The 22,571-nt window shown below is 31.0% G+C and overlaps 1 protein-coding gene across 2 annotated transcripts in view; it reads right to left on the bottom strand.

Annotated features, from left to right (window-relative positions):
- Nucleotides 1–220: 220 nt before the first annotated feature.
- Nucleotides 221–22,571, bottom strand: part of LOC139516456 (serine-rich adhesin for platelets-like) — a 44,974-nt gene continuing 22,623 nt past the window's right edge. The window contains exons 14-18 of one of the 2 annotated variants that reach the window (XM_071306592.1): nt 16,416–16,535; nt 16,100–16,174; nt 15,008–15,079; nt 13,870–14,013; nt 221–276 (exon numbers count right to left, since the gene is read on the bottom strand). In XM_071306592.1, coding sequence (XP_071162693.1) covers nt 238–276; nt 13,870–14,013; nt 15,008–15,079; nt 16,100–16,174; nt 16,416–16,535 — 450 coding nt within the window. In that variant the 3' untranslated portion in view covers nt 221–237. Of the gene's footprint in view, nt 277–12,185; nt 13,246–13,869; nt 14,014–15,007; nt 15,080–16,099; nt 16,175–16,415; nt 16,536–22,571 lie in introns of those variants that run through there. The other variant, XM_071306591.1, reaches the window with a different exon arrangement.

The following is a 22,571-nucleotide window of genomic DNA, read 5'->3' as shown; positions in this document are numbered from 1 at the left end:
AGAATGATTGATTTCTAAAACGTGTGCGCTGAGTTTATCTACCTATATAATCAGTTGGATTTCTATACATGAAGACTAGAAAACACAAGCCTAGTGAATGAATACTGTTTTCCCTATAAGGAATATTCCCTTTGTATAATATGTCTTTCTATCAGCACCAGGTGAAATGATTTGATTCTACAATCACAGTCACAGAACTTTATCAATGCTGGTTTTATTCGATCATTAAGATGTAGATCAGGTAAATATATGATGTTTCATGTGCTCTTCTGCTTCCTGAAAAAACAAAATTACAAATTAAATCATCTTCGTATGTAATTTAAACAGATTCATAGGTAAGTTACTCTGATTGCAAATAAAATTTAAAAAATACCATAAGCTACGGTAAATTAATATCAATCAAAGGATGAAAGAATGTGATCTCAATAGCTGTGTGTAAATAATCTTCGGTGGATAAACTATCTTCATGACCTCTCAAACTCAAAATAACAACAGCCAAGAATGTACTAATACCTAAATATGTGAAAAACTAAATGACCAAGCAAACAGACCAAACAGAGAGAAAAGAAAAGCCAGATTATTATAAAGGTCAATTCAGCCTGAGGACTATGTATTTAGAATAATTCCGCACTTTCCATTCAGCAAACCTCTTCACAACTTGCCAAACATATTTGTGGGCGATTGCTCATTGTAAAATTGGGATCAGTAGATCATGATAGACTCGTTAAGGTCTTTAAATACATATGGTCTCATTGACATTTTATTTATATCTGTTATTTAAGTGTAGAAATCAGTCCTTCAAATAAATGTTTTACCTGATGTCAGGCCCTTTTTTGTTGATAACCAATCTTTACAACCTCTCCATAGACAACGGAACAATTTAGTGGCAGGTGTCACATGGTCACACATCACAATACACAATAAATGAGGTTAAATAATCTATTTATTTTACTTGATGTCCTTCCTTTGTTGATAACCAATCTCCATCCTCTCCATAAACAACGGAACATTTCAGTGTCAGGTGTCACATGGTCAAACATCACGTAAGGTTATAGATGAGGTTTGATTCCAAAAACATGACAACTGCCTTCAAACAGTAAAAATGTACTATCTCAACTAATCTACCTTGTCACTTTAATGTAGAAAGGAGTTTTTACAAATCAAAATCACTTGAATGATAAGACGGCATTAAAGTTTATCTCTGGACATTAATTTAAATTCATGTACTATGGATTCATTTTTTTCCTATGTATTAAATTTCATGATTAACAAAAAAGAAATTGAGAGTACCTAATTTCTTGCTTTTATAATATGCTCCAATCAAAGTTACAAAGTTTGTAATATTTTTATCCTTAAAATCAATTTGCAACAAACTTCCACTGGGTGAATACCAGTAGCAAGTAGTGTTTGATACTTGAATGAGCATCAATGATGGGACAATAAATATCAAAATGATTATCGACTCCTATGAGTCGATATAAGAAATTGATCGATTGACAGTTAGTGCGTGAATTTTTCTTGCTACCTGATTGGAAGATATTACGAGACGTGAATAATCAAAGTTTATTGATTGGTTAGGACAATCCAAACCGAGTAAATGTCCTTCAATCCCGTAGAGTATCGCCTTTTTTCTCACTGAAGTACAAATAAACAAATTCTTGGTTTTTCTCCAATTGCTCTATACAACAAATTTAAAAGTCTGCATTTAAAACACAACACTTTTTCTCTCTACCTCTGTTGTTAATCTATATATATATTACCTATATATAAACTTCTTTGATTTATTTACATAATAAATGCTTCAGAGTATAGGATCGATTAAAAAAGGCCAAAGTTATAAAGGGGTACAGGTTGGTTGTTTTGTTGATTGTTTGCCTATTCGGTGTCCAGTGGCTAGTGTTTCATACATATTTTGGACACCTTAACTCAGTAGAAAGGTCAATATCTTAGATATGTAATCATCTATGTGTATTCTTTTGTGTTTAACAATCTATTCTAATTGTTTAATTTAGTAAATCCCTAGTCAATTGTTTGATAACTTTACTTCAAACATTGTACGATATTGGTATGATTGATTTCTAAAACGTTTGCGCTGAATTTATCTACCTATATAATCGACTATCAGTTGGATCTCTATACATGAAGACTAGAAAACACAAGCCTAGTGAATGAATACTGTTTTACCTATAAGGAATATTCTCTTTATATAGTATTTCTTTCTATCAGCACCAGGTGAAATGATTTGATTCTACAATCACAGTCACAGAACTTTATCAATGCTGTTTTGGTCGATCATTAAGATGTAGATCTGGTAAATATATGATGTTTCATGTGCTCTTCTGCTTCCTGAAAAAACAAAGTTACAAATTAAATCATCTTCGTATGTAATTTAAACAGATTCATAGGTAAGTTACTCTGATTGCAAATAAAATTTTAAAAATACCATAAGCTACGGTAAATTAATATCAATCAAAGGATGAAAGAATGTGATCTCAATAGCTGTGTGTAAATAATCTTCGGTGAATACATCAAGATTTGTAATGCTTTTATGAAGCTAATAAGTTCTAATAGTCGTCTAGTTGTTTACAATTTTGTCTGTTCATTTTTTTCCTGTCGCCTGATTGTATTGGGAAAGGGATGGCGGTTGAAGTTCCCAATTTTATGTAACAGAAGAGTTTATCTGGATAAACTATCTTCATGACCTCTCAAACTCAAAATAACAACAGCCAAGAATGTACTAATACCTAAATATGTGAAAAACTAAATGACCAAGCAAACAGACCAAACAGAGAGAAAAGAAAAGCCAAATTATTCTAATTCAGCCTGAGGACAATATATATTTAGAATAATTTCGCATTTTCCATTCAGCAAACTTCTTTATAACTTGCCAAACATATTTGTGGACGATTGCTCAGTAGATCATGATGGACTCGTTAAGGTCTTTTATTCAGTAGATTGAGGTTTCATTTTTATCATTACAACATTTCTATATTTAATTTTTTATAGACATAAATACATATGGTCTCATTGACATTTTATTTATACGTGTTATTTAAGTGTTTAGGAATCAGACCTTCAAATAAATGTTTTACCTGATGTCAGGTCCTCTTTTGTTGATAACCAATCTTTTATACAACCTCTCCATAGACAACGGATCAATTTAGTGTCAGGTGTCACATGGTCAGACATCACATGATACAATAAATGAGGTTAAGTAATCTATTTATTTTACTTGATGTCCTTCTTTTGTTGATAACCAATCTCTACATCCACTCAATAAACAACGGAACATTTCAGTGTCAGGTGTCACATGGTTAGACATTACCATGATCACGTGAGATAATAGATGAGGTTTGATTCCAAAAACATGACAACTGCCTTCAAACAGTAAAAATATATCATATCAACTAGTCTACCTTGTCACTTTAATGTAGAAAGGAGTTTTTACAAATCAAAATCACTTGAATGATAAGAAGGTATTTAAGTTTATCTCTGGACATTAATTTAAATGCATGTACTATGGATTCATTTTTTTCCTATGTATCAAATTTCATGATTAACAAAAAAAATGAGAGTACCTAGTTTCTTGCTTTAATAATATGCTCCAATCAAAGTTACAAAGTTTGTAATATTTTTATCCTTAAAATCAATTTGCAAAAACTTCCACTGGGTGAATACCAGTAGCAAGTAGTTTTTGATACTTGACTGAGCATCAATGATGGGACAATATAAATATCAAAATGATAATCTGATGCAGTGAAATTGGTACCGCTAAGTTATTGTATATTATCGGTTTTTTTTTTTTGTTCTTTACAATGTTACAATCAAATGAGCTACATATAACTATTTGGCTAACCTATTGTATCATGTACTAGTTAAAATTGTATGTAAATGTTAACAATCATTAGCATTAGATAATTTCATTACTTTTAACAACTTATATCTTGCATAATAAAATGTACTGGTACCTTACCATTTATAACTGTAATCTGTGTAACCAGTCTGTCTGCTCCATAGTATAATGCTTTCAACTTGTGGTTCTGGAAATAGGACATAGAAAATACAATTAAGAATGGAAACATTGACATCTGATTTCATTGAAACATTCATATGCAGTTTTTTTTATTGTGTTTTGTTGCTGTCTAATTGAATACAGCTTTTTTTCAAGAAATTGTGACTAGAAAGTATAACCTTTGTCATCTTTATGAATGAAACCCTAAGTATTTTTTAAAAATGTCTTATTTTATTACCTGTCTAGTATAATATCTGATAAATTTGTCAAATGATGCAGAAAATAAGAGATCTTCATACACACAAACAATGGTGATGATACCTGCAGCCTGGGTATAAGCCTAACTCATATCTCTAAAAAGAAGTTTATTATACAATGGCATAGTATAGCAAAACGGTGGTGATAACAGTACATGTTTCCAATTAATATTTCCGGCAAATTCTGGAAATAAAGATATTAACTTTAAAGTCATATGAAACCTCAAATTAAAAAAGATCTATGCATATGGTTTTTTATAACAAGATGGATAGTTTTCATTTTAAATTTATGTTCATATACTTTTTTCTGAAGAAAATTCTTTAATTTGTCCACATTTAGAAGAAGTTCACTCTTTTTTAATTGCTTGCTTCCAGGAAGCAATTCGCCGACACATTTTCCGTAGGCAAGTGACCTTAGCGTGACCCTTCATCAGTCACTCGTTTCATATGACTTAAATACAATGGGGGGGAGGCTCGGTGGATGAGTGGTCTTAGTAGTTACTACTGTAATCACTAGCCAGTCAACATTGAGGTTGTGACTTCGAACCCGCTCATGCGTGTGCACTTAACCCCAATCTTAATTGACAAGGATTGTCAGATTTCCTATCGAAGGTCAGTGGTTTTCTCCGTGCACTCCGGCTTCCTCTACCAATAAAAAATGGCCGCCACAAAATAGCCCAAAAGCGGTGCTTGAAAGTGGTTTTAAAATACCAAAAGTTAAAAATCAATCTATTAAAATGCATACCTTGATTATGAGTAGTATGATACATATATAGATATTTTATATACAGTAAATAGAGCTGTACTTGGTTATCAAGAGATCCCAAAATATAAAAGACTGTATTATAACCAAATTTGTGTTTTCTAATGTAATAGACTGTCAACAGTTGGACAACATTTATTTAAATAATGTAATGTTCAGTTGAAATGTAGATACATAATTGAAGTATACATTAGAATAATTTCTAATAAAACAATCGTGACCATAATCTGTTGATCTAGTAACCAAGTATTTGAAATTCTGACCTTACAAACGTACATATAAATGCTATTGGTTGAAAAAAACATGTTAAAATGCACATGAGCTCTTGAGAATAAACTCCTGAATGGACAATGGAATTGCAAAATAGCCTCATTTTTAGACTTACACAGTCATCTCAGTACCAGAATTTATGACAAACGAGACGATTTTAATTTTGAAATTATAAATTTCCCCCACCTTTATATTATAGTAGCAATATACCATATTCACCTGCATATGGGATATATATATTTCCCAACTTATTCGATATTCAAGAGCTTGCAGCTCCTACACAGACTTTGTAAAACGTCACCAGTGTCCGAGTAGAAAGTTGATGAACCAGGGGTATGTCAAAGAACGTCTCGTCCTTTTTCTAAAAAAAGTTCATCGGAAGGTACTAAGACCTTGTTGATAAATATTGCGTAATCAACTTCACAAATAATACACGATGGTCTTGATGTATAGATTCTGCGTACTGATGTTGTTTATCATCTTAACAACGTGTTTTATAGTTCTTTCATTTGTCTTTGTTCTATTATTAATATTACTTTTACTGTTGAATGGTTTTATGTGATATCCGTTTGACGTGGCTCGGTACTTATACATCTGTCAATGTGTTTGTATTGTCTTTCCTTTTTTGGTGGCGTGTTTTGTATATGCGACTTTTTGTATTTCTTTGGTTCTTATAACGTGACTCTGTACTTTAAAAGATCCCGTCAGTATGATATTGTTCTATTTTATGTCATTATGATATATTTCTATTATTAATTACAAAATACGTTGAACCATAAACGTCAAAATCTTTCAATCGCGTAGTGGAATTAACTATTTGTGGATTCTTATAAATTCTATATATAACTTTTGGACTATTTTCAATCTCAGTCTATTTCTGAAATTCATTCTCACATACTTTTGATTTTTTAACCCTTTATGCTAACATTGCCTATGTAAATTTTAAAATTGTTTGTATGCACATTGATCGACAAATCTATGTGACGTATAAAATTTTCTGACGTCAGACACACAAATCAATGAATGTGTTTGTAGATAGATGTTTTTGTGTTCTGTTAAATTGTTCCTTTTAAAATTGTTATACGACAAGTAATAGCTTTTCAAAAAAAGGCTAGCCGTCTCTTAGCTGATGGAAATGGAAAGTGTTCACGCTTTTTAGATTAATACATTTAGAATAACCTTGCATATCAATCAACAAATTTTACCACACACGTGAGGTCACACGTTATGAAGTAGTTTATCGTTTAACGTTGTGTGTGTTTACAAAACTCCAGGAGACTCGGCTATTTATGGATAAAAGTTACATGTGTATCATTATCCATGATTAATATCCAGGCAAAATCTGATTGCTAAAATAGAGAGGACAAATCCGATACTCTACGGGATTGAAAGACATTTACTAGGTTTGAATGGTCTAAACCAATCAACGAATTTTAATTATTCACGTCTCGTAATATCTTCCAATCAGGTAGTAAAAAACATTCAGCCCACATACTGTCCATCGTTCAATTTTTAATAACGTCTCCAAGGAGACGTTAATGATGACTGATGTACCCATATTTTGACTATATTATTTATTGTGTCTGTTAAGTTAACGCATCAATGTAAATATAACGGAATTTGATGAGACTGTCATCAAAGTGAGAGGGTTAGCGCTATAAAACTAGGTTTAATCCACCATTTTCTACATTTGAAAATGCCTGTACCAATTAGTCAGGAATATGACAGTTCTTGTCCATTCGTTTTTGATGCGTTTTGTTATTTGATTTTGCCATGTGATTATGGACTTTCCGAATTTATTTTCCTCTAAGTTCAGTATTTTTGTGATTTTACTTTTTAAACATTCAGTTTTTTATTCACCCTACTTACATTGACCAACTTGGAACACACTGAAAACTTGCTTGACTTAAAAATAGAATTCATTTCTGAATCACTATATCCTCCCTGCCTTGAAAATTTAAAAAACGTGGAAATTAAAAGTAATGTAAAAAAAAAAAAAAAGAAGTTTCTTGGCCACCCTCTATGCTTTGATTTTTTTAAAATACATCAGTGGAAGTTATCTTCAAATAAAAAATAATTCAAAACGTTTAAACATTCTCTTAGGATTCAGTCAATTTGTGTTTCCCTTTATATTGCTTTTTATAAACTGAAACAAGTATTTTCACATTAAAATGTATACAATATTACAATAATGTCCTTATAAGTGAGTTCAAGATTAGATAATATATGATGTTTGTCGCATGTTTGATCACAATCATTATTTGAACAGTGTATGGGAGATGTTTGTTTTAAAACTATTTAAAACAGAGGCGTTGATATTCATAACTTTTAAAACAAGAACACAGGAATATATAAGTGAAAACAACCATGGCTTATTCTGGATCAGTCAAAAGGTCCAATGATATTTTAGCTTGTGAATTATGTGAAACAGAAACAACAAGAATGTGTCCACAGTACACGGATGCCCTACTCGCACTATCATTTTCTATGTTTAGTGGACCGTGAAATGGGAATAAATTCTCTAATTTGGCATTAAAATTAGAAAGATCATATCATAGGGCACATGTATACTAAGTTTCAAGTTGATTGGACTTCAACTTCATCAAAAAGTACCTTGACCAAAAACTTTAACCTGAAACGGGACAGACAGACGAACGAACGGACGGACGAACGAACTGACAGACGAACGAACAGACAGACGGAAGAACGGACGCACAGACCAGAAAACATAATGCCCCTCTACTATCGTAGGTGGGGCATAAAAATAAAAGTGAAATGCATTGACTGTGATCTCTATATGTGCCAAAAATGTAGCGATAAGGTACATGCCAAGTTTAAGAATGCTGATCTCCATGACATTGTAGCTTTAAAAGACATTCATTCCCATCTTGATGAGACTAGTGCAAAATTTGAATTTAAACCTGTCAAATGTAAAGATCATAGACAACAACCATGCTTTTCAACAAAATTCCACACGTTATTAAATTTAAGTACATTAGCTGTGTAATTTTTGTTCACCGATTTGACTCAAATTTTCATATTTGATTTATAACATACTTAACGTTTATCCAAATTACAAAATATCGAAGATAAACAATTTATCATGACAATGCATGGACTTGATCCTATATTTTAGAATTTATTGGGCACTCTTTGTCTAGACGCCATCTATTGACAATCGAGATGATTTTCGTCAATCGAATAATTCTGATTATATTATAATTCGATATTGACATGAATATAAATATCAATAGAAAACAACCCATGCAAATGGGTTTGCTAGATCTGTTTGACTACATGTTACAGGTTTAAGAATAATTTTAAACGTTTCAAACTGTATTTCACTTTCAATGTGACATTATTTTGCTTTTTATATCTTAACACACACAGTACAAGCGTTATCCGGCTATCCCAAGATAAGGGGTTGAATTAAAGTAACACATGAATACAGATTCACATTAAGGCGAAGTATTCTCTTGCAAGTCAATTTTACATCAGCGATGTTGTTGAGCTTGTTTTAACAGATTTCGTCCAAAATAACTGTTTATAACGAAATATTCTTTCAAAATAACGCTTTTATTTTTACATGAAACCTTTTTTTCTAAATTGTAGCTGATGGCTTCAGAAAAACTCTGGTATTGAATGTATCACTTTTTATTCTTATAGAAGTGACATTCATATGTGCATATTTATAATTAATATCGTCGGGTAAAAATCTTCAGTTTGAATTGTCTAACAATCAAATTTATAGCAGATGCAGGGTGTGCATGTATTTTTATTGAATTCAAACTGTATATTCGTTTATATTTTTCTGAATATCACACCAATTATTACATGCATCATCAATTCACATAAATCTATTTCAATAATGAAGATTATTAGTAAAAAATCTTTGCTGCATACATATTTTAAGTAATGTGCAAATTGTCAATTTAATGTTACCTTAGCCGTATTTGGCACAATTTTTTAGAATTTTGGATCCTCAATGATCTTCAACTTTGTGCTTGTTTGGCTTAATGAATATTTTGATATGAGCGTCACTGATGAGTTTTATGTTGACGAAACGCGCGTCTGGCGTACTAAATTGTAATCCTGGTACTTTTGATAACTATTAATTATTATGAAGAATGATTCAACGAAAGGACAATAACAATCAAAGCTAGCCAATATCGCTTATAATGTAAAAGTTTTGGTTCGTAAAATAAGTTTTCTACATTAACTTTTTTTTTATTTAGTCTTTACGCTGATAAGTTTGCGTTTAACGTGAAAATCACATCTTGAAAACGTATAACCTTCTTGAAGTATAGGGTTTACTAATAACGATGAATACAGAGCATGTGGTGATGTCCACTGTCAATCAAAACCTGGTTGCTGTATTTTCTATTGGTATGCAAACAATAATTCTAATGAATTTTACAACGGCCTGATAATCTGATAATTTTATCATTCTTTAGATCAGGGCTATGCAATAATCGATTTAAAAAAACCTATGAATAATTTGCTAAATTTGGTGGATGTCTTTATAGTGAGAAATATAACAGTTCATTGATGGACGTCCTATATGTCTAAAGAATGCATTTACCGTTTCCTCATGGTTTTTACTTGCTTGTTAACTCCACATATCTTTCTGAAATTCCAATTGTTATACCATATACCTTGAGACGGTTTAACTATCAAAATCGGATAATCTGTGATCAACTCAAACTGAACAATTTGAGCAATCAGATTCGAGCAGGAAGAGTGTGTGAAGAACATCCCATTAGAGGATTAAAAAGTTATCTATATCATCGCAGTGTAGTTCCTTCGACAACACATGTTCAAATGTAGATTTCATGAGAAAAATGAGTCTCAAAAGTTCAACCTATAATTCTCTCTCAGAGTCCAGATAAAAAAATGACTTAAATGTTATGACGTCGAAGGCGCATCACAGCAAAACAAATAAGATAGCCTTTTACTGTGCTTATTCAATAACCTTTGTGGAATCACAATATCAATGGCTAAAACAGTTTACCAAATTGCAGTTTGAATTCTTCTCCACGATCTGATCAACTGGTAAAGTATTTTAACAAGTTGCTCAAGTGAAAAAGTTGTTAGTATGAAGTGAGTGCTGTGAAATAAAGAGTTATACTTACCATCCAGCTCAAGTTAGTGGATGTCTTTGTCATGAATTTCGTCCAAAATAATAACTTACAATAGTTTAAAATAGGGTTAAATGCTCCCAGAGGGACAGTCAAACTCATAGATGGAAAAAAAACTGACAATGACATGACTAAAAAACAAAAAGACAAACAGAAAAATAATAGTACACAAGACACAACATAGTAACTAAAGACTAAGCAACACGAACCCCAAAAAAACGATATAAGGCAAATATTCTAACTCATCTGTGTAACGGTTATTCAAACTTGTGATGGTGTCTGTAAAATTGACGAAGGGATTATTACAACTTCACCATTTGGAATTCTTGGTTTAATAGGGTTCTTGTGAGCAGCAACCCTCTGTCAAAGAAAACATGATAGGAAATACAAGCCAGAGAATGAGTCATTGATTTAAAGTAGGTATAACTTTGACATGTTTATAATTAAAATTGCACTGCTGCTAATCGAAATTCACCTTATAAAACTTAGTAAGTTTCGCAATGCTTCTGCAGGTAGATTGTTCAACAAAAATTACAAGTGGATATCCACACCCAAATTCAGTTGAATTATACGCTAATTCAGAAAATTTATTCTTCTTATTGTTTATGATTTGATAATAATTCAAGATTTTGGATTTGTGAGTGTATAGAAAGAACAAGTAAAAAGTAAAATCACAAAAATACTGAACTCTGAGGAAAATTCAAAATAAAAAGTCTCTAATCAAATGGAATAATCAAAAGATAAAACACATCAAACGAATGGACAACAACTGTCATATTCATAACTTGGTACAGGCATTTTCTTATGTAGAAAATGGTGGATTGAACCTGGTTTTATAGCGCTAAACTTCTCACTTGTATGACAGTTGTATCAAATTTCATTATATTGACAACGGTGCATGAACAAAACAGACATAATAGTTAAAATTGTCAAAATAAGTATACAGCAGTCACCACAATGTCACAATCTCAAATCTTCAATTATTATCAAATTATAAACAATAAGAAGAATGATTCAATAATACTATTAGACATATCATGCTTTCTATACAATAAAAAAATCTTTAGATTATTTTACTTTTCACTTAATATCAAGTTATAATGTATGTATATATATGTTTTTGCTGCATCTAATGGAAGTGGAACACTTTCAAATTCTGAGAACTTGGTACAGCTTAGTATACAAATATTGAAAAATATGATACCTCCAGAACTCATGTTAAGATTAGCATAGAACTTGGTATAAGAGATTTCAATTTAAAAGGGAAAACCACCATGTAACAGTAAGCCAAATCCTCAACTTATAAGTAATCTAAAATGACTTTTGGGTGACAAAATATAACACAGTTCAATAGAGAAACCAAAGGCCCTAATAATAAATGAAAAACTATTGTAGATAACAACCAACATCCCCACTGGATTCCAGGCTCCTGACATTTGACAGGCATACCCACAAAGTGGAAAGGGATCAATATAAGTTGCAATAACTTGTTTCCCAACCCACTATAAATAAATATGTTAAAACTAAACATACATATGTTACTGCCACCAAGTACTTCAAAAAAATATGTAGAGGTTTACATGTTGAAACATATACCCAAATAAACAGAACATTGTATGAATTAGAGTGCAAAATAAAGGTATACACCAATTAAGAAAATAAACCATATTTTAACAGATCTTGTTGTTCAAGTCATGTTGTAAAGTGTGTGGTTATCAAATGGCATATAATATAAGATACAAAAATAATTACTAAATTTATTTGTACATATCACAGTGATGCCTAACTGTACATATATATAAATTGTGTGTGTGCATGTGTGTATAAAACAAGTGAAATAAAGTCATAAACAAAATATACAGTGTGTCAATATACACAAACAAAAGTGATATTTTACAGTATGGCAATAACAAAAAAATCATAAACATTATTCCTAGCATTAAATCTTTTTCCTGTGTAATTTCATAATTTCAAGTATTTTTTTCTATTTATTATTTTGCTCTATCTTGACAAAACATCTCATTGATAACACATCTTCCCATATTTGCTTTGTCTTAATACAATTTAAAAATTAATTGCATTTCTTTTCACACTCAAATGACTTATTAACAAACTATGTTTTTTTATCTTCAATTTGTCTATATAACAAATTAAACAGCCTGCATTTAAAAGCTCTTCCTCTCTCTATCTCTGTTGCTACATATATAACTCTGGAGTTCTTTCATATATCTACATAACTATTGTTCAGAGTATAGTATCAATTGAAAATATCAATCGAAAAAGAAATAAGTTGGGTAGGTGAAAAGTTTGATTGTTTGTTGCTTGCTTGCCTATTCAGTGTCCAGTGGCAAGTGTTTCATGAATGATACCTTTACTCAGAAGAAAGGTCAATTTCTTAGATCAGCACTGCTCTGGCAATGTACTTTTCTGTTTAAAACATCATTTAATCTATTAAGTGTTCAATTCAATAAATTTTTTGCTTGTTATTTAATAACTCCTCTCCAAAATTGAACAAGATTACTTTGAACAATATCAAAAAAGAAAATTGTGATGCATTTATCTACCTATATAATGGAATTAGTTGTATTTCTATACATGAAGACTAGCAAAACACAGGACTAGTGAGTGAATACTGTTTTCCCTATAAAGAATATTCCCTATGTATAATATATGTCTTTCTATCAGTCCCAGGTAAATTGATGTGATTCTACAAGCACCATCACAGAACTTTATCAATGCTGTTACAGTGGACCATTTACATGTGCATCAGGTAAATATATGATGTTTCATGTGCTCTTCTGCTTCCTGAAAAAAATATTTATCAAAGTTACAAATTAATTTATGTAATCTAAACAGATTCATAGGTAAGTAAGTATGATTTCAAATAAAATAAAACAACAGTAAAGGATGTAAATATACCTGAATATGTGTCAAACTAAATGACCAAAAAGACAGAAAAGAATAGCCAAATTAATCTAATGGTTAATTTAGCCTTAGGTCTATATATTTTGAATATTTTCGCATTTTCCATTCAGGAGACCTCTTTATAACTTGCCAAAAATATACATGGACCATTGCTCATTGTAGAAGACAAAATTGGGATCAGTAGATGGACCCATTAAGGTCCTTTATTCAGTAGATAGAGGTTTAATTTCTATCATTACAACATTTCTACATTTCAATTGTTATATACATAAATACATATGGTCTCATTGACATTTTTTTTATATGTGTTATTTTTAAAAGTGTTAAGGAATCATTCATTCAAATAATTTAGTCATGCATTTAGTTTACCTGATGTCAGGTCCTCTTTTTTGATAACCAATCTTTACATCCTCTCCATAAACAATGGACAATTTTAGTGTCAGGTGTCACATGATCAGAAATCACATGACACAATAAATGAGGTAAGTAATTTATCCATCTTACCTGAGGTCCCTCTTTTGTTGATAACCAATCTTTACATCCTCTCCATAGACAACGGAACATTTTAGTGTCAGGTGTCACATGATCAGACATCACATGAGACAATAAATGAGGTTTGATTCCAAAAACATGGCAACAGCCTTCAAACTGTAAAGATATACCATAAGTTCAACAAATAGCCTTTGTCTCTTCAATGAAGAAAGGGTGTATGATTTGTGTCATCTTGTGAAGAGTTGTTTCATAAGCAATCATACCACATCTTCTTATTTTTATATCTTCATATTTATACATTCAAATTTCTTGAATAATAAGATGGTATTAAAGTTAGTCTATGGACATTTAAATGTGTGTACTATATATGGATTCATTTTTTTTTATATGCATCAAATCTAATGATTGGAGAAAAAAATCAAGGGTGGCGGACTTCTTATAATCATAGTTTGCTCTATCAAAGCTACAAAATTTTTATTATTTCTAGCATTAAGGTATTCCAAAAATTTCAATGAATCAACAGATTAATACTTTTTTGTAATAAAAATACCATTTCATTGATATATAAGCATAAGGGGGGATAGGACCTTTATCAGGACACTGGGATTGGGTGTTTTAAAGCTCGGGAATTTGGGATTGATCTTTCAGGATCCAGGAATTCTTTTTTGATTTTCAGGATGTCAGGATTTAATTTTTTAAATTTGGGACCTCAGGATTTCATGTTTTTAAGCACAGGATTTCAGGATCAGGACCCCTCCAACCCCCCAAGCATGCCAGGATTATAACAAACATTACTCTTGAGGGTTCTTTTTATTTCAATGACTGCAACACAATCCCAAGGACTTTCTATAGTGATTTTTTCCTAATAATTTAGTTCAGTTCAATGCTGTACCTTGGAAAATTGCCTTTTGACTGTGAGTGGTTGTGACTCATGCACCTGTGTGGGTATTATGACTAAAATGCTTATTGCCTACCATTATTCTTACACTGTCCCTCATAAACAGGTATTTACAATCCCCCGTAAAACATATTCTAATTTAATAGCACTCATACCTTATACATGTATATCAAAAAATAACTACTGATCAAAAGAAATAGGTGTACAAAGTTTTCTATAATACATTTTAAATTTATGAATTTACTAAATTACCTGGCACATTGTTTCTTTATCTCTGTTGACAGGAATTACTTCAACAATTCCATTTCTGTTACCAGTTATAATCTAAAATAGATTATTTATGATCAACATATATTATGTTACACACAATGAATAAATCCAACTAGAATATCACCTCTAAATGATCAGGAAAACATACCATGCAATAAATCTGACCTTGTAAGATGGTTAAATTTCATTCTAATGCAATTCGTTTGTAACGATAATAATCATTGGACGTTGACAAATATTTTGAAGGGGAAAATTTCACATTCAACCAGTCCGTAACTAAGGAAGCCACCAATATGGATTCAGATTTTTTTTTTAATGTAATTTGCCACTAAATAAACATGAAAGCCATATTTTTAGACTCAAAATTGTCTTTTTGGCATCATTGAAACCATTCTGAAGTGTGCAAAAGGTATAAATATGTCAAGTGTTTATGTTTGACATCGTTTAGATGCTAAAGACAATGCAACAGTTTCACAGACTTTTTCATTTCTGCTTTTAAAAGCCAAAATATTTATTAAATGGTATTCATTTTAATATGCTGCATTAGAATGGAGATAACTGTATTGTATTTTAAGCTTGGCCTTCGAAAAACTTGATTTAACTGTCGCAAATATCAATTTACCTAGCTCCAATACTCGTCGCTACGTAAACTCAATTTGCGACAGTAAAATCTACAGTTTACGAAGGCAAAGCTTAAAATACAATACAGTTATCTCCTAATTTGCCACATATTTCGACTGGGTCAATACCTCTGCTAGTTCAATGTTAGTCTCCAAAATTATCATCAGCTCAGTAAGTACTACTTCAGTACTTGAATGAGCATCAATTAAGGGGCATTAAATGTCAAAATGAAATCTGGTGCGGTAAATTGGTTCTGTTAAAGTTATTTAATATCCATAAGTATTTTTTTTTCTTCAAAATTCTATTAATCAAATGAGCTACATTTAATTATTTTGCTAACCTACTTTATAGTGTTATGTACTAACTTGTATGTAAATGTTAACAAACAAGAATATTTAGATCATTTCATAACCTTTAACAACTTATATCTAACATAATAAAATGTACTGGTACCTTATCATCTATAACTGTCATCTGTGTAACCAGTCCTCTGTCTGCTCCATAGTATAATGCTTTCAACTTGTGGTCCTGGAAACACAATATGGAAAATACATATAAGAATGGAAATATTGACAACCGACTTTGTTGCAACATATACATATACAGATTTAATTGAAATAAATGCTTTGCTTTTATTATGCTATCTAACTGACAAGGGTGAAATACATTTTTTTCCTTAAGAAAGTGCCATGGTGACCCCAAAATGATAACCTTCTTAATCTTTCTTAAATGAAACCCTAAACAACTATTTGAATGTCTAATGTATTACCTGTCTAGTATAACATCTGATAAATTTGTCAAATGATGCTGAAAACAAGAGATCTTCATAAACACAAACAGTAGTGATGATACCTGCAGCCTGGGTATATGTCCAACTCATATCTCCAGTCTAAAAAAAAAGTTAAATATTCAATGGTATAGTAAATAGACAAAAGACAAGATTTTCCAATTAGCGTGAAAGTACTTTACTTTGTGGGGATCAATTTTTGTGGTTTGAGCAACATTTACATGTTCATGGGTTTTTAAATTCGTGGATTTTAGTTTTCTAAAACAAAATAAATGAAAAATTGAAGCCATTAGAAACGAAGGTTATAAATTGTCTGGATTGAAGGAAATTGCAAAGTAAACATTGACCCATGTATATCGTACTGACCACACAAATTAACCCAGAGATAAAGTGATCAACAGATTAAAGGCAATCAAAGGTGTTAATTAGGCCATAAACATGTCACCTAAAGAAAACAGTAACATAAACAAATGCTATAAACGAATCTTGAATTGTAAAATAATTCTTATCAAAATCAAGCCCAGCATGACATTTTTATTTCCAATATGTACGACAACTATGAGGATATAAAATGAACTAAAAGGGTATCAAATATCAATACCGGAAATCTGAATTTTATCGATAAAAAATATTTTTTATGAGAATTAAAAGAACAAAAGTTGTACAGTTTAGGTTATTAATGATTAAATGGGTATTATCCTGCATACAGTTGTCGTTCATAGTGCGTTTGTCCTGCGTTTATCTATACCAAGAAATGAAATCAAATAGCTGATGTCAATTGGGCTAATATGATAACCTAAGCTCTAAAAAAAAATATTGTAGCTTGGTCACCTACACGGCCTTAAAATATACCATTAAAAACTATCTTTAAGTAAAAATAATCAGTTTTTTAAGTCCCCTTCCTGCCTTATATATTTCAAATACACAACTGAAAACTAACATTTTGTAAAAAAAAAAAAAAAGTTTTTTATTCACCCTATACCTGCCATGAACATTTTGGACAAAGACAAAGAAATTTACTTTTATGTAAGCTAGAATGCACACATTGTTGTGCTAAGTACATGCCTCTCGTAATTCAAAGTATCAGAATATAGGAAATAGGAGCAAGATGTTTCCAAATGTGCTTACACATTACAACACATTACTTCCAAGCTGCTGGCTAGATATGAAGTTATTTGAAGTACTTCTCTAATAAGTGACAATTTTTGTTTTAGTTTATTCAACAAACTAGGTCATAGATTATAACTAATCCCTATAAAACTGCTGACTCAATATGCAAAAGTCCTTCTGTTCAGTATTAGTTCAAACAAATGGAAAAACTAGGTGAACGCAAAAAAGCTCCCACTCATAGTGTGAAAACAGGGACAGATCCAGTCCTTTTAAAAAAGAGGGTTCCTAATCCAGGACAAAGGGGGGTTCCAACTACATTTCCCCATTCAAATGCATTGATCGTCCAAAAAAGGGGGGGTTACAACCCCCAGAACCTCCCCCCCCCCCCCTCGACACTGGAAAATATAAAAACAAAAAATGTTCCTAGTCACCCTCACCTGCCTTTAAAATTTACTTTATGTAAAAAGAAATGAGTTTCATAGTCACCCTACTTTCCCTATCTTGAAATTTTACAATACATGGAAAACTAACTTAAAGGGAAACTTCGCAAAAAAATCAAAAATTGATATTATGTTCATTCTGTATAAAAATGCTCAAATTCATAGATATTAAAGTTTTATTCTGCTAGATAAGAGATCACCATCGATTTTAAACTTAGAGTATCAATTCCCTCCGGTCGGCCATTTTGTCACCTTCCCCGATTTACACCCGCGATATGTCTAAGGACCAAAACTACAGTAACCCGATGTAGTCGTAATTGCGTGAGATATCTTGTCAACCGTACGGTTGTTTTATCAGACTAGTTAACTTGATACGGAAAATTTTCTTATCTTTTTTTTTGATAACCATGATCAACGTCATAATCTGTTATTTATAACAATAATGATAATATTGGAATTAGTTAAAAAGTAAAAAATTCAAATCATAAATATAAAGTGTTCCGTGAAAATTGAATTGTTTTGGGAAATCTAATTAGTTCATAATTCTTTTATGTAATAAACTTTATTCAAATAAATTAGGATCTTCGCTCCACTGATCACCCGCATGGCTAAAGGTATTACTCCCAAAGGTATTGCAGGGGGTGTGAGGTGACACGTCCAGGTATTCAAGCGATTTCCTGTCGAGCTTGCAATTTCATCGTCGTTTCACTTCTTAGGGTATTGATCAGTGTACACGGCCGATAACTTAAAACTTTCCATTTTGAACTATAAGGTGTATAAAATGCATCTCTCTCTTGCGTGTCCGAAATGATATAATATACTAGTCATTACTTAACTCATACGCTTGTTTATGAATAACATTTCTGGTGTAAAGAAAATTATTTATAAAAATATAAATAATACCTAAAAATGAACAACAGATTTGATGAAATAAAAATCTATATACATAATTTTTCCAAGGGTAAATTTGGTAAAATGTAATTTATACTCGTTGTCAATGGTGAAGGACAGATTGGACCATACCAGAAATATTGATTTAAAAAAATGTACGCACTTGTCGACCATTCGTATAGGTAAACGGACAGAAAGTCACAGGACATAAAGTCACAAATTTGATAGGACAAAAAGTCACAAATAATTTGGTGACAATTGTTTGAATATATATAAGAGAAATATTTTGAAATATTTACTTTTTAATACATATATTCATATTAAAGTTTAGGAAATGTGTCATTATACTTGAAAAACCAAGATTTATTTAATTTTAATCAGGCAAAAGATACATTTCTTGGCACCATGAAGCCATTTAAGTGCCAAACCACTTTGACATTTTGTTTTTTTAACAATTATTTGATCATCTTTGATATTTTTTTGATAAATTTTGTTAACAAAGTTGGTTTATATTCAATAGTTCAAGAAAAATGCAAAAATATTTTTGTAGAAATAAGCGGTTTTTATTCAAAGAAAATAATCAGAAAAAATGAATTGTGACTTTTTGTCCTGTGACTTTTTGTCCGTGACTTTTTGTCTGTGACTTTTTGTCCTGTGACTTTTTGTCCTGTGACTTTCTGTCCTACATTCGTATATACGCCTGGATAATAAGTTACGGAACTATAGCACAAATTCAAAAATATACATGTATACATTGCACATAAGAAAGAAACATACATTTTGTGTAAATTGGGGTAAAAGTTTTGTTAATAGACTAGTCCACGTACACCAACAGTATGTAATCATCAAATGTCGAAAGACTATTGTATACCAAAAGAAGAAGAAGAAGAGATTTAAATACAGGTCGATATATAACTTTCTTTGGCTCATCGAAGTAATGGACATTTATATATCAATTAGATTGTTCTCGAATAAAGGAAGAAATTCGTCATCATCATAATTGTTCCGACATGCATGTAATATGTACGCAACTGGACGTACAAGGGATGTGAATATTTTCCAGGAAAACTATAGAGTACATTTGTATCAAAGTTCCAAATCAATTTCAGGATTTATTTTCTTTCTTGATGATTCAATGACAGCAATTTAAAGAACAAACTGCTTGTCCGCTTTAGTGGTATTCTTGCCAGTTGAAACAAGACTTAAATTACATTAAACAATAGGGAAAGATGACAAAGCAAATATGTTAGTAAATTTCGATTCCATTCCAAAAAGATTCTTAAATTTTCTGTCAATTTTTTAAAGCATCTTTTTTCAAATATCTGAAGTATTCGTGCGTTGTGAGATTTGAAATATTTTTATGAGAACATTAATTCCTAAATAGGTAATTAAAGATAACTTTGGATGGACTAAATTATATAATTGCAATTGTTAATGGTCTGTTTGAAATATTTAAGGCTGACGATCCTAATCTAAAAAAGTACAATTTTTAGTTCATAAACTCGTGATTAGAAGGCTATTTTTATTTATGAAATTATACTTCAATTAAAATAATTAAGTATTTTATCGTTACTGAATTAATCAAAAGTCATAATTCATTTAAAAGTGATCTTATCATGCTTATGCAAAATATAAAAATATACAACAGCTATCCAGTTATTGTGCGACCTTATTATTCCCGTTAATTAATTCTAATTATTTTTTTTACATTTCTGTATCTAAAACTTTGACTGACTCGAAAAGTTGTTCACACCTGCAATGCCAGTACACCGTGACGCCTAGATTTCACTGAATGAGGATCAAAGGATTAGAATTACGTAATGTCATCTTTTAATTACCTTGAGTTAACCTTCGCATTCAACATATTCTTTAGGTGTCACAAAACAATACACATTTTATTTCCACCGTACAAGCAAGTGAAAGTATTTGATGGAATGAAGCAAAAAGGTCAGAATACAAACATGAATTTTTAATACACTATTGATCATGTCAATATCATATGTTTGTTTAAAGTATTTTCAGAAAAAAAATCATAAAAATGTTCTATTGTATGAATTAATTTTATTATTAAAATTCGTTTTAAAATATCCACACGATCTAATTTTAAAAGTTGCATGGCTATCAGTTACTTTTCGTTGGTTAATAACTACACCAAAAGTCGTCGATGCGCTTTTAATCGGGTTATTAGATGGTTAACGAACAAGACTTAAATGAGATATTTTCACTCCCGGCATGCATCAAAGACTTAAACTACGTCACATAAGTCAGGAAGTGTCAAGAAATAAAATTAATTATTCCCAATTTTCTTCTTTATTAGATTTCATATCAAAATAAAACTTGGTGAATATGTTTTTTATTGTATTATGAACATAATAAGAGGAAAAGTGAAAAATCGCGAATTATCCCTTTAATGTAAAAATATTATTTTTCCCCAAGGGCTCTTTCCTTTTTTTCAGAAATACACCAACAAAAACTAACTCAATTTGAAAATGCTTTTAAAATTCAATGGTTATCATCAGAAATAAGGTCAGTTAGTCTGAATTTTTTTATCTTAATCTTGTCAAATGTAAACTTTTACAATCAAGAAGTTTCAAGTACAATGTATTATCAAATTAAATGCATTGCAATACTGCACACTTGTTATCTGTATAAATAGGTTCAAAGTAAGATAATATATTATATAATGTCCTTACATGTTTGAACAGATTATTTGGACAGTGTATAGAAATTATCTGTTTAATAACTACATCATGTATTTAAGTTCATATTCATAAATTATAAGCATGACAACAGCAATATAAGAGTGAAAAAAAATGGCCTTTTTTGGATCAGCCAAAAAGTCCCAGGACATTATTTCTTGTGGATTATGTGAAACAAATACAAAAATAAAAGTGAAATGTATGGACTGTGATCTATACATGTGCCAAAAATGTACAGAAAAAGTACATGCCAAGTTTAAGAATGCGGATCTCCATGACATAGTAGCGTTGAAGAACATTCATTCTCATACTAAAAAGACGGATGTGAATTCTGATTTCAAACCAGTCAAGTGTAAAGACCATAAGCAACAACTGTGCTGCATGTACTGTTTAACATGCCAACTGCTTGTTTGTCCAATGTGTATAGCAAAAACACATCAACAACATCTTATGGAAGAAATACAAACATTTTGTCAACAGAAAGTGGTAGAAATGAAAAACCTTCAAAATAGAGCTTGTTCTAAGACAGAAAATTTAATAGAAAATTTACATTTAATGGCAAATATTGAGGAATCAAAGTCTAATGAGATAGAAAAACAGATACTTGAAGAGGAAAAACTTGCGAAGGAAGTGCAGTCACAGTGTTTGAGGTTACAAAAAGAACTTAAAGAAAAGACCAAAACACACACTGAGCTTATAAAGAAAAAAGAATCAGAAATCTATAAAGATGATAAAGGTATCAAAGAGGCCATTCAACAAGTGGAAAAAATACACAATTCACAAAAGACAGAAATGTTTCTTGAGGCTGTAAGTAGCTTGCAAACAAAAGTAGAGTTGTTTGAGCAGTCAGCAAGTCAAAAACCATTTAATATCAACACCCTAAAGTATGTTCCTAATTATGAAATTCAGTCAAATTCTAAATCAATGGAAATGGAAATTCAATTTAAACTAAAGGCAAAATGTGAAATGATTGATGAATATATTCACTGTATCACAAG

Source organism: Mytilus edulis, chromosome 3 (genome assembly GCF_963676685.1).
Source record: "Mytilus edulis chromosome 3, xbMytEdul2.2, whole genome shotgun sequence".
In the NCBI taxonomy this organism is placed as follows: Eukaryota; Metazoa; Mollusca; class Bivalvia; order Mytilida; family Mytilidae; genus Mytilus; species Mytilus edulis.
Note: the sequence above shows the minus strand (reverse complement) of the source record. Positions and strands in the feature narration are given on the sequence as shown.